At 40.5% G+C, this 14,434-nt stretch overlaps 1 protein-coding gene across 1 annotated transcript in view; it reads left to right on the top strand.

Moving 5' to 3' along the window:
* Positions 1-14,434, top strand: part of jade2 (jade family PHD finger 2) — a 202,749-nt gene that overhangs the window by 125,463 nt on the left and 62,852 nt on the right. The window contains exons 9-10 of the mRNA XM_042431559.1: positions 8,023-8,523; positions 9,990-10,154. Coding sequence (XP_042287493.1) covers positions 8,023-8,523; positions 9,990-10,154 — 666 coding nt within the window. The remainder of the gene's footprint in view (positions 1-8,022; positions 8,524-9,989; positions 10,155-14,434) is intronic.

The raw sequence follows: 14,434 nt of genomic DNA, 5'->3' as shown, positions 1-14,434 counted from the left end.
ACGGCTTTCGGATTTGTTCCAGTTCTTCAAGTAGGCTCCAATGATCGCTTTTCAGATCCATGAAGTGCTTCCCTGGATGTGTGACTTCAGGGTCTGAAAGGGTCGTGTCAATGGGCCACTTTTGTTCCAACAGGCGGCTAATCATGTAGAATGAACTGTTCCATCTTATTGATACCTCTTATATTAGTTTATTCTCAGGCGTACCCATTTGTTGCTGCTTTGCTTTCAGCTTGGTGCTGGCTATCTAACTCTTCTTGAATCTTCTTGAAATGTTCTACAAGGCATCTTGCATCTTGCCTTGCTGATCAGGGCATTTTCAGAGCATTGTTGACAACTTAATATAGTGTATGGCCAGCGCATCTGAGAGAAGTAACCCTATGCCTCTCTTCCACCATCCGTAGAGCAACATCAGCATCATTGTCATGTACAACAACCATTACTTTAGTCATGGATATACCTAATTTCTCAGCTGCTTTTTCCATCAAAGCAGCAATATTTTCAGCTGTATGTCACTCTTCAAGTGGCATTGTGGTAAAGCTATATGAAGTCAGCTCTCAATCCTCATTAATAAAGTGGCAGATGATGCCTAAGTATGCCTCAGTAGCAACACTTGTCCATACATCTGTGATGAGAGTGATTTGACCTCTTTGAGCGAAGCTTTCACTTTCTCAAGAGTCTCCTCATATTTCCTCTCCATCAGCTTAGTGAAGTGGGCCCTGGAGGGAAGTGTGCACCCTGGGTTAAATGTGTTGTGACCATCACACGGAAGCCCTGACCCTCCACAATAGAAAGGGGTCTCATATCCTCGACAATCCTCATATCCTTGAAAATTGAGAATGCTATCCGAGAGTCCAGCGAACATGTGGGGCGTGCATACAGTGACATCCTTTTTATGGAAAAAAATCTTGCACACATGAAATCTATGAATGAAGGAACCAATTCAAACTTTAACTTTTACCTAATGATACTATTCATCACAAAAGTTAAGACTAATGCAGTGTAGGCCTAATTAGGGAAGGTGTTATTTACTATATACTGCCATTAATTACAGTAGATAGTGTTGAGTATGATTTATTTCAATGGCTAGTGCCAGTTGTAATCAGAAATGCACTTGTATTATTCATCTGCAAAAGGTTCCTTAAACTGACTTACTGTGTAACATTAATGGAAATCTACATTGTTAAGTTTTATATGTCTATATGCACAAAAACAAACTGCTCATGACTTGCAAATGTGCTGGAAAGTGGTGTTGCCATACGAGCCATTAGCATCTGCTTTAGGGAGTCTTTGTTGAGTTCTTGTCTGGAACACAACAGATAAGGACGCAACAACGACTCCCAGGCACTGACTACCAACCAACAATCACACAAAACTCACTGTAATCGTCCAAATACTTACGCTGCTGTCTCATCGTTTTGAGGTCGGAGAGCTGCAAGACGTTTTCTTTTGAGATGCTCGTACACAGCGGTTGTGCTGCTGTGGTAGGCAGTTTCAGTTTTACAAAGTGTGCAGAGCACCATTTTGTTAGGTCTCTTTTTAAAGACATCCTACACTTCTGACAATCGAGTTTGGGATTTCTGGGATAAAGTCATATATTCAGCATGCCCGGGAGCACGAGCTACCATAATTGGGGATGAACGTCAACAGTACAACGCATTGACACGTTCTCCTTCCTCTTCTTCTTCTTCTTCTTCTTCTTCTTCTTCTTCTGCTTCTTCTTCTTATCGTTTTTTTAGTGGCGGTTGACATCCAAAATAATTACTGCCATCTATTGGATTTAAACTAAAATCTCCACTGACTAAATAAAATAATAATAACCCCTTGCCACCCATTTCCCACTCTGCTATAACTTCTCTATTTTTCACCTTCCTAAAAGCTTCTCTCAACAGCTGCTGCACACCTTCTCCAGAAACTCCCACAACACCCATAAATCTCCTTACTGCATCTACAATTATGTCAATTTTCTTTCTACTCCAGCAGTACAGTTAATTACCGCTGCCAAAAAGGTCAAAAACTTCACCTGATCCTTACAAAAGAAAACTCAGCATGCTTCCTGACTGATTTGTCCTTGGCTTCTTGTCTCACATCATAATATTTCTTACCTACTTCCTCATGCTTAGGTCTCCCCTTAGATCTCACAGTCTTCTTCACAATCATCCCCCCCACATTTATCACATGTGGCATAGTCACTCCTACATACAAACAAACTGTGACCAAACTTCCAACAATTCTTACAATGCAATGGTTTGGGAACATACAGCCTCACTGGGTACAACACATTATCCAAGAACACTCTGTCAGGCAAGTACTCCAAATCAAAGTGAAGCATAACAGATTTAGTCTCATACTTTTCATTAACTACTACGTCAAACCTCTTCGTTCTATAGCTGTCTGTCAACCCTTTACACTCTTTAAATCTTGCATCCATTCTGCGTGAGACTCCATCAACGACACCTTTTCTTGGAGCTTTCATGCTAATCGGAAAAAATGCCACTGTGTACATATCCATCCCAGCATCCAACGCCAAGATTTTCAAGGCTTTTTCCATCTGTATCACTCAACACCTATCAAGTCGGATCATTTTATGTCTATCAGTTTAACTTCGCCCACTTCATCCGTAATCCATCTTGCCACAGTATGCTTTTCTGACAAAGCTCCACATCCAGAACCATCTTTCAAACCCTGCATCTTCATTCCAACCATGTAGCTTTCTATTCACTCTCGCTATGACTCAATGAAACAACTTTTTCTTTCTCTTCTCTGAGGCTGTCCTGCTTCTAAATTCAAAATTCTCAACTACTCTCTCCATTTTCCCCTGCCAACCCTGTAATCGCCATCTCTCCCAATCACGTGTCCTGTCTGGTAGACCATTATCGTCGCATTCCACGCAAATCGACAAATTTACGTAATCGACATAATCGATTGCATCAACGCATCGTTCCAGCCATAGCCAAAACCATAACTGAGCACTAATAAAACACATGTAGTCGCCTTCTCTTAACCACTGCTTAAACAATAATCTTAACTTAGGGTGCTTGTGCTCGTTAGCTTTGCCTTTTATCGTTTTAAAATGAATTGTCCAAATGTTGATATTGTCACTAATTTCATTGGTGGAAGAGGAAAGTAATCATCTTATGGTTGTTTTCTGTTGAAAGTATTACTTGTGTGTGAAATTCAATATTGTCACAACAGAATATAGAACCTGCCCGTCAGTACAAACAAATAGATGGGATGTACATTCTGAAATAAAACATTACAAGCACATCCACACAAAATCGAAAACCTGCAGTATAAACACACAGCAAAGCATGTGTACGACTGTTTTAACATATAAACTCAGCACACACACACACACACACACACACACGCACAAAATGTCAACCACACAGATTATAATAGTTCTTAACCCCCTGCTGGGTGCGGGTGGATCAGTTTGAACCCGGCGCCTCTTTAACATGCCGCTGAGTCCGCAAACAAAACCCCCGCTGACACGCTAACACTAACCCACTTTACAGCTATTAGCCTGCACACCATTCAGTGTTAAAGGCGCCCTCAAGGTGAACTGGATTCCTAAAGACCCACGCTCCATCTGTGTATGCATGCATGCTGTGTATATACATGTGTGCTGGATGTGTATAAGTGTGTGTACATGTAAGAGTGTCCACATGCTTGTTTGTGTAGCGCCGTTTGCTGTCACAGTATTGATGCTGTAGATTAACAGTGAGTCCTTGAACCAGAATCACTCCCGGGGAGAAAGTATCTCTCTCCTGTTTCCGTAGCTGGAGGCAGCCGGCTGTACAAACACACTCAGTGATCAGCTGCCACCTCACACAGAAGGAGGAGATGTAGAACCACACGGCACCACCAGCAGCAGGAGTCCTGTTTAGGCCTTAATGTACAGTAGAGGAGAGTATATATATATCTTACCACTAATGTCTGTGTTTTTTAATGTACAGAAGGTCGAACAGTTCAGACCTTTCATCTCTTCTCTCTAGACCACATTCTCAAAGATACTTCAAATCTGTGGTCATTTAATGTTTTCATAATGATAGTCGACTGTCTCAGAGTGTCCAGGCCTAAATGCTGTATTAATTGGCAAGTTCCTCAAGTGTAATGAGACTCTTAACTAGTATGTTATTAATGGAAGGTACATTGGAAAGGTCAGCCAGTCGAGCTTGTACTGTATTTGTTAAAGTTCGTAGAGAGTCAGTCTGTGCTATAACAGTCTTCAGTAACAGGGTAACATGCTCAGCTAATTAAGGAAGTACTTCTGCTTCATGGTTAGTTTGTCTTCTTCACAGATTTCAGAGGAACATGGCAGCCCTTTAGATTTAAATAACTTGCAGCTGTGCCATAAGAACAGCAGGTGAATATGTAAGAAACAATACTGAAGCTAAAACAGCTTTTTGACTTGTTATAGCAGAAAAAGCACAGGTGTTAGTAATAGCATTAATGAGGGCCCCGTTCTATTGAGGTGTTCCAGTAAACCATGACGGCATGCACAATACCAGGACCGTGAAACTGAAGCCACTAAATGGGATTCAGCCATTTTTAATTTTATTATTTACACACCCATGATAGTTAATGATTTGGTTTCGCTGACTAAGGTGCACTGTTAGTGTACACCATGTAGGACACCACATGAAAGGCTAAATTTGAGGAACATCAAACGCTTTGAAAATGAATAAATAAAATATCACGCCCAAAATCATCAATATTCTTCAGGTGTCAGGCTCTCTCTCCATCCGAGGATCAAGACCTCACATCTTCAGGAAACCCTCGGGAGGGATATCGATACTGATATACTGTATCTGTGCTGTTGAGTCTTAAAAGTTTATGATGAATGTCTCACCCCAAAACACGCCACCTTGAGTTCTTAAATTCTACCAAACAGGACATTTTGAATAATCAAATATTCCTTGAAATTGCTGCTGTCCTTGTAAGAGTTTGTCGAGTGGCCACCATTAATTATCTAGTAGTGATGAACAGATGCTTGTGGGAAGTAATGATCATTGGTGTTGTGTTTGTTTTTGAGAATAAAACTGTTTGGACTGAGGCGCTCTTGTGCTTAACATACTACACTTTAAAAGTATGTTAAACACTTTACCAATCTGTTGAAAATAATTAACAAAACATTGTAAGTTAGCAGTGTTAAGTGTGTTTGAAAACTAATAGAAATCAAGAATAGGAATCGGGAAGGACTCAATATAGCATAACATAAATATATAAATAAGGACGCAATAATTTGACAATGGCTGAACTGGAAACAAAAAGAAAACTGGAGCAGGGAGTTAAGTCTGTAGATCAGCTACATTAGAAGAAACTGTAGGATAATATATAGAATTTGATTAAATCAAAGGTGGAAAATGACTCCTCTGTCAAACACACGTTATTATCCACCAACACCTTAAAGTACTCAGAGTCAGCGTGGGCACTGATAAAACATTCTTAATGAATCCCTGCCAGAACGGAGCAGGTGCACTTGAAAAGGCCAGATGAGTATTTTTTTTTTTTGCGATGACTCGGCTCGTACCAAACAACACATCTAGAGGACTCCACGCTGTGCTCAACCTTTTGCATTTTGACACCAAATAAGTGAGAGCAGCTGCAGAGGGCTCGCTTTGGCATTTGGGGAAGTCGGTAATAAAATGGGTCTACAGAATGGACCTTTAACTGTAACTCCATTTTTTAACTATAGCGGTGTCTCACACAGGACAGATATGTCATTATTGCATCACGCTTTCTGCTCCTCCACTTATTCAGTCAGATTTAGTGGCTTGAAGACAATTTTTCTCCTTGAAATATATCTTAAAACACAAGAGTCGACAACAACAAGCTTAACAGTGAATTGTACATTTATTGTGATGCTGTGAACAACAACTGCAATGCAATGTTAATGGACTGATGTAGACCTACAGGCATAATTCAGTTCAGTTCTGGTTCAGGACTACTTTGTCCTTTTATCGACGCTTGACCAAAGATTTTTCTCTCACGATTGTCAACTTCGGTCTCGGACAGCTCAAAATCTCACAGTGTAAAGAGGTCTTTACAGTACTTCAAGTGGTATCCAGCTGTGCAGACAGATTTAGTTTTTGTCCAGGTGTTTTGATGGCCGTCTGACATTTCCACCTCCTCCCCGCTATAACGGAGGTGAATGGATTTTTGTTGGTAGTGCTGAAAGCATTGAAAAAATACATTTCAATGATTTAACAGCAGCATCTCTTCAGAAGCAGTGTCCCCATTGCTCTGAATAATCTACAGAAGGGTTCCCAACCTTTTTCACATTGTGGACCTTTTTTTAATTGACAATTTCATTACGTAACTAAGCCAACTAGGGTGAGGCTGTCAGTACTCACACTAGAAAATAAGGGTTAGGAATGATGTCTCCCTATTCATCCTCCACACCAGACAAATTTCACCACTGAAAGCAGACCTCTGATCTACAGAACACGCTGAAACAACTTTTCATAGGGACTATTTTTTCAGTAGTAGTGATTCACTGAAAAAAAAAAATTCACAGCAATGTATGATATAAATAAGAATAGAGAGCTGGATAAAAGCATCAGCGTAACCTCCTGCTTTTATTATTTTTAGGTGTAACATCAGCTAAAAGCTTCAAATTTTCAATGCAAGATTTGCCTCTCGTGGGATTTATTTGTAAGAATACAGTAAGCGTCACTGTTACCCAAGGAGCATCTGTATATTTTGCTTTAAGGAATGAATATTTTTGAAGTTGCTGAAAACAGTTGAGCTAAGGAATGAAGAGAGAGAGAGAGAGTGAGATAAATAGAGAGATAGAGATAGAGAGGAAAGGTTGTGCGTGAAAACATCAGAAGTTGTTTACCACACGGTGGAGTTGACGGGATCAGTCAGGTTTTTGTCACCATGCTCATAAACAACACAGCGAAGAGAGTCACCATGAACCCTTCTGCTTAATGCTGAACTCCTCCCGAAACATACAAGCACCGACCTGCACACACACACATGTTTACGAATGTACACACACACCCAGTGACAGCAACACATAGCCACAAGGGCTCAACCACACAAAATCACACCACGCCTGGAGGGACTCTGTAGGAGGCTGCCTCTTAATATGACCTGTAATGGATAGCACTGAGAAACACACACACACACACACACACACACACACACACACACACACACACACACACATCCCATGTTACCAAAATGTCAGCAGAAATGGGGGAACCCTGTTTGTTGTGACTTAGCTTGTCTTTCTGCTTTGCTGCACTTGTATTGAAGCCTTGATAACACAAGAAATGGACCGAAAATGACACTTTGAGACAAATAGTTGTGACAAAGTGTCTGAGAAATTGAGGACAATTTTATGTGTGTGTGTGTGTGTGTGTGTGTGTGTGTGTGTGTGTGTGTGTGTGTGTGTGTGTGTGTGTGTGTGTGTGTGTGTGTGTGTGTGTGTGAGTGTGACAGACAGAGAGAGAGAGAAAGAAAGAGTTAAGTGGTTCCAAGCTAATAACAAAACTGTTTTCCATCAAACACTTCACTCTGCTTGTCTTTTTAATAGAGCCAAAGACTGAATTAACAGTCAAATAGGATTTCCCTTTCCCCCGTTTCACCCTCCATTCTTACTGTTTTCTCTCCTGTAATTCATGTGCTATATCTCCCCACTTCCTTCTCATCCCTCATCCACTCTCTCTCCTTTACCCCTGTCCTCATTTCTTTTTTGCATCCTCATGCTTACCAAGTTGTCACTCTCATATTCTCTCTCTTATTCTGTCTCTGCCCTTAACCGTAAAGCCCCTGAGCTTTACAGCAGCTTTACAGTCTGTACAGCAATACAACATCCTCTGTCCTTAGACCCTCGATTAAAATTAGGAAAACTCACCCCGTGTATGGGAAAAAATGGAAGAAACCTCAGGAAGAGCAACGAGCCATGCAACCTCCATCTCTATGGAGACCTTGCAGGAGGACAGACTACACATGCACATATGGGAGACTCACACCACACCATTCACTCTTCTTCTTCTCTCACCCTCCTAGTGCTCCATGCCCTCCTGTATCGTGGCCTTCCATGTGACTTGCGCCTTCGACCACAGCCTGGAGATGAGGACCATCCTGGCCGAGAACGACGAGGTACGCTTCAAGTCCTTCTGTCTGGAGCACAGCTGCACCGCCAGCAACAGTAGTGCAACCACCAACAACACCTCCAGTTTAACCAGTGCAAGCAATGGTAACCACACCACTACTTCCACCACGAACGGAGCACACAGCACAGCCAGACCTGACTGGGCCGCTACCGGTGTCAGTTCTGAGCTCCGGCCAGACCAGCAGCATCAGCCAAACGGCTGCAGTGACCCAGAGCAGAGGTCGGTGGTACCGTATCCGATTTCAGTGTCGGCATCAGAGCGAGCTGAGCGGGACCAGCTGGAGCGAGAGAAGGTGAGCCAGAGGAAACAGAAGCTCCAGGAGCTGGAGGATGAGTTTTACCGACTGGTGGACCCGAGAGAGGTGGCTGAAAAAATGGCACTGCCCACCACCCAGGTATGTTAAGCCACAGAATTGAAACTCCACAATTTGTCATATGAGTTGATAAGATAATGTTGGTGAATGATACCATACACTTGTTCATGCTCCTCCAGACAGTGAGTCAGGCATTAATTAGTTTTAAGTATGAAGCACGCAGCCAGGGTCAACATGTTGTGTGGGTGAAAACAGCTTGCTGATAAGAGAATAGCAAGTATACAAATACTGTAACTGCTCTGTATAACAGTGGCACACAGCAGTAGTACATAGTGATGTAGCAAAGTTACATTTCTATCCACTAAAAACAAGAAGCTGAAGTGTCTTTTGATTGGCAACACAGGACACATGAAGACTCAACATAAATATAGCATAAATACATGGATACACATCTGGATTTAACAGCAAAATACCAACTTTAAACTTTACAGCATCCTTAAACATTGGTCTCCCTTGGACTGGATTCATCTCACTAAAAAGTCCATTTAGGAGCTGTTGTGAAACTTTCAATCATATCACATGACCATCAGCAGATGGAATTGCTCAATCATCATAGACTGATATTCAAATTTTTTTTCCTGAGCACTTCTTAAGGACTTCTTTTCCACATTGGCTTAAAAAAATACAAATGGACCAAATCATAGTAATAAAAAATGAATAAATGATGAATTAATTAAAAATGATAAGTTCACTCGCTTTGCCTGTGTAGCATTATTCTGATATATTCTGATATTTCGACTGCACAGTTAATCATATTTCAGTCAAGATGAAGACTTTGGCCTCCACAATTAATTAAGTCTAATCAGATGTGGTACTGATGAGTTGCATTTAGAGTGCTGGCTCTAGTGCATTAAATAAAGCGCTGCCTATTCACAGGTAAACTGTCTGATGAGTCACAGGCATTTGTTTAGAACGTGTCGTGATTAACTGCTCTCTGCTTTCCAAACATGGTTTGTGGCTGCAGGCTAGAACTGTTCTTACTATAGACGAAGGGTACAAGTGTAAGCTAACAGCCTCTTATATACTTCATGGTATCCTTTGATGGAATAGTTACAGAAATTGGTGTATTAATTTATATATTATTAAAACTTTTCAAAATTAAGTTTTATTTATCTATTTATTAAATACAATCCAAAAAGTAAATTAAGCATATGAAGTGCAATTAAAATATTATGTTCTTAATGATGGAAGAGTAATATATATATATAAACAATTGTGATTTCAATGTAGTGCAAAAAAAATTTCATATGAGCTCTAATCATGCCATCCAATCAAGTAGAAGCACCCTTTGATATAAGGTGAAACTAGACATTTGAAGCATGAATGCATGTAAGAAAATGATATATGATGTCCCTGCTCAACTATTACAAGTACAACATGAAAAACATATAATCCACACCAGATACATACGTTTCAGACAAGATACTAATATATATCATACACATTTTAGTTTTTAAAATTGGGAATATGTTGTTTTTTTCTTCAAGGTGGACTTCCTCTATCAGTTCTGGAAGTTGAAGAGAAAGGCCAACTTTAATCGACCTCTGGTGACCTTAAAGAGGGATGAGGTGGACAATCTGGCACAGCAGGAGCAGGACGTCCTCTACAGACGCCTCAAACTCTTCACACACCTCCGGCAAGACCTGGAGAGGGTGAGTAGGAAATTCATATCTGTGTGTGTGTGTGTGTGTGTGTGTGTGTGTGTGTGTGTGTGTGTGTGTGTGTGTGTGTGTGTGTGTGCTTGATCCAGCCAGTGTTACTAAAGTAATATTCGAGGATTAATTTACATATTTCTGAATGTTAATTAAAAAGATTATTGACAGTATCATACAAAGTTTATTTTTGCTTTTATGAATATTAATGTTAAATGAATGAATAGCCTGAGGGTTGAAGGCATAATGAAATGGCTGAATGACATAATGAGTGATTGAATGATAGTGTTGAAAATGAAAGTGAAAATCCAAGCACCGCACAGAATTAATTTGGTTTTTCCTGTGATCTGTGTTCACTGCAACTGTTAAGTCACTATATATAAAAGCCAGTCGTCACGGAGCACTCTCGCAGCAAAACCTTGAGGAATTCTCTCAGACCTGTGTTTTCACAATGAAATCATCAGAAGTGTAATGGTTCTCATGCCTCTGGCTTTTGGAAAGAAAAATTGATCTCAAGCGACCCAGAGCACAGAAATAGCACCTTTATGTCTCTTGGGACATAGAATGTTACCTCTCTAATGAGAAAATGTGGGAGGTGGAGTGGTGTCAACCACATGTAGTTGGGCTTGCCTCTAAAACAGCACAAGCTGTACAACCAAACTTTACTTTTTTCTGAGAGGCACAGGGTCTGTTTGGAGATACTCATGAGTCCCCTGCTTAGCAGCACTGTGTTGGAGTTCCCTAGATAACGAGATGGGGATATCTGTACAACAGTTGTTTCTATGGCCTGTCTGATTTAAGTCCAAGTGGGGCTTTAATTTTTGAGCTTCCGTGTTCCATAATGACCACCATGTTCAAGCGTTAGGTACCAGAACACAACGGGCCAAAGATCTGATGATCCATTATGTAGACATATCCTCAGATCTTTAGCTGTCTTTGTATGTGTCAGCTGGTCACCACCTGTTGGTGAGCTGGATCAGGTGGTAGGGGTGGCTGCCAGACAGACCTGGTTAACCCAAATGTGCAGTTTGCGTCTGTGAAGTCTTCAACTCCCACCTCCAGGAAAATTTTTCCTGCATTCGAGAGAAGGATGAAGACTTGAAATCAAAGTCAGTCGTGTTCAAAACCTGCAGAACAGCTGCTTAGACTTGTGGTCCTGTGTGCCTGTTGTGGTGGCAACCCAAGAACCATCTGGTGGACACCAGTGGTGAAGGAAGCTGTCAAGCTCAAGAAGGAGGTCTTTCAGGCTTGGCTAGCCCAAAAAACTCTGGAAATAGTGGACAGGAAAGCAGCCTCTGTGGGGGTGAAAACAAAAACTCATGTGTTGGAGCCTTGGCGGAGTTCAGTGAGTCCATGGAGAAGACATAGACATAGACCTGTGAGAAGGAACACTTTGAGGAACTCTTACATCTGACTGAAAGGGAACACCTTTGTCCATCCTACTGATGGAGGTCACCAAGGTAACGAGGTGGCAAGGGTTGATGAGATTGCTCTAGATATGTCGGGATGTCTTGGTTGACGCAAATCTACCTTGTCGGAAGATTTGTTTTGCCCTATACTAGCCATTGCACCTCGGACTTGCTAAAATCTTTTAGACTTTTAGGTTAAGTAGTTCTTTACTGTATGTTGACCCACCTCACCCATTCGCTGGGTAAATGCAAGTACTACAATTAAAACAACATAGACTTATTTTATACTGAATTTTTGAATAATTTAATGGAAACAATATGAGAAAACGCTTTCGTGAAGCTTGTAGTCTGTTTTCTGCAGCTGTGATCAGGTGGAAAATTTTATCATCATGAACACACGTACAGTATCAGGTATTTAATAAATGCTTGCTATTCACCCAGTACTTTAGTCTAAACCTGAACTATAGTAACATAATTTTGAGGTCAGTCAGAATAGTGAAGTATTCCCCCATTGCCTTCAGTATCATGGCTCACACTTGGCAGCTGAATGCTAACCACTATGTAAATTTCCTTGCTCGGTTTCTTGGATTGGTTATGCCCATGCCCATAACCTCACTCCAGGCTTATATTCTCAGTACTCTGATAGCTGATTGGCATTCACTGCAGTGGTGCTCTCAAAACCTCTTTCTGACCCTGCAATCTACCCTGCAGAATCTGAATGACAACAGGCAGCCCAAAGCCAAACATCTACTGCAACCTGAGTTTAAGAGGATACAGTTAACTGTGGTTTGCCAAGGACAGGCGGCTAGACTGCTATGTCGCTTCTTATGATTGAAAAAAATGTTTTATATCTTTACCGCAATCTAAAAAAACATGGTATCCGATGGTATTTGCTTACTTTCTGATACTAAATCTACCATAAAATAATTAATGTTGAAAAGTCTCCCCCAGAAACCCTGTTAACAACCAGTTTAAGTGTATTTTCTTTCTGGAGACGGTAAGATAAATCTGATGTCCTAAATACTTCTTTCCGTACTTTCTTTGGCATGTGATTTGATACGATGCTTGCCTTCGTTTGGTTCAGCTTGGTTGATTTAATTTGGCTTGCAGTAGGACAAACTTTTGGCAATTATGTGGCTGCATATCAATCAAATGACCCACTATTCTGTAACAAATCAAAAGAATAAAATAAATGCACAAGAAATAATTGAATGAGGTATTTTTAATTGCTCTTTGGTTTTCCCATTTAGCCTCAGCTAGTAAAACCAATTGAGTGGACTTAAGGAGTTCTGATTAGGCAAACCGACCAGTGTGATTCGCCCAGCACTCCCACAGGGTTAATTTGGCTTTTAGATAACAATTTCTCACCTGTTAACTTGAAATGATGAAGTGCAAAATCACTTCCCACAAAGCAGGCAGTCGCCCCTCAACAAGTGGGTTTTAACAGTTTACAAGTGGCTAAGGGTGCCATCAATTTTTCTTGTTATGTACACCAATTTGTCTGGGGGTGGGCAAAATAATGGAAAAACCTAATTAAATACTGTAGGTGCACATTGTGTCTGTAGCTGTGCAAATTACTTTCAATATATAGTATTTTCTGTGATGGAAACAATGCTTCTACAGAGGTGTTTGTTTCCTATAGCCTTGTGTAACTGTAGCCATACCACAGTGGTGTCCAGTGGTCTGGGTTTATCGATTGTTGCTGTGCTTGCTAACCTCCTGACCAGTCAGTGTATCTGTGGACTCATAATTCTTCTCCCTCTAGACTGCCCATTATTGATGTGTGTTGTAGAAGTACACAGTAAGTCTTTAAGGTTAACCCTGTATGTCTCAACAGTATAAGGTAAAACAATGGAAGATAGTCAGTAGAAAATAACAGCATATTTACTGTTGTTCTGCCAGTATTTACTGTAAAACAGTTTTCTTTGCATGGATCTGCTTATTTACTTTATCTGTCTGTCATTTCATATTTTCACACAACCAGTAGGAATGATACATGTTCTGTGAAGTAGTGAGTCATATGTTTCCACAACACAACTGAAGTTTTCAGGGAACACTAAAAACTGATAAACACGCTCATAATCAGTAAGAGGCTAACACCTGTGATGTTTCCCAATAACCACATTTCCAGTCTTGAGCACTTAAAGTCTGCGAATCTGCACTCACCTCCAGATAGTAGGCAAATGTGTCCCGTGCTTGAAAAAAAATGCCAACACACAGTCCACTTAACCCACACTTGATGCACACTGATACTAATACTGCTTCAGAGTGGTATTCAGCGGTACATGTTTCCCACAAGTCCTCTATGACATTAATATGTGCCTATAAGATTGTTTTATGACAGACAATAACAGACATGAAGACATTGAAGTTTATGGCATGTTGGATTCAGCCTGAATATAAATCACGTCTGAACACTACGCAGTTGAGGCAGAGCTTCCTCAGATGGTTATCACTTAATATCAAAAAGCTATCCTTCTTGATGAGACTGATAATGATTATATCGCACATTTGATCTTCTTTTTTCAATGGTTTTTAGATATATGTTCCTCCCTCAAAACACTAATCTCACTTAAACCATTCAAAATGATATATCTCTCAAAATAATATAATGATATGACTTATATACAATAGGTTTTGTGCTTCTAGAGAACTCAATTCAATTGCTTTATCAATTGTATTAGTCCTATCAACCCCTGAATATGCATTTGTTTTATAATGTCATTTGATTGTAACTGTAATGCTGTATGGTTGATCCTACTTCTTTGTTCATTATCTGGAAATGAAATAAATTCAACCATGTTAGCCGTGTTTTCATGTGAATGATAGTCTCATTAATCAAGTTTGTCCCAGTGAGCTCTGATAAACTTT

This window comes from Thunnus maccoyii, chromosome 13, assembly GCF_910596095.1.
Source record: "Thunnus maccoyii chromosome 13, fThuMac1.1, whole genome shotgun sequence".
Lineage (NCBI taxonomy): Eukaryota > Metazoa > Chordata > Actinopteri > Scombriformes > Scombridae > Thunnus > Thunnus maccoyii.
The sequence above is the reverse complement of the archived record's forward strand: the minus strand, read 5'-3'. Positions and strand labels throughout refer to the sequence as shown.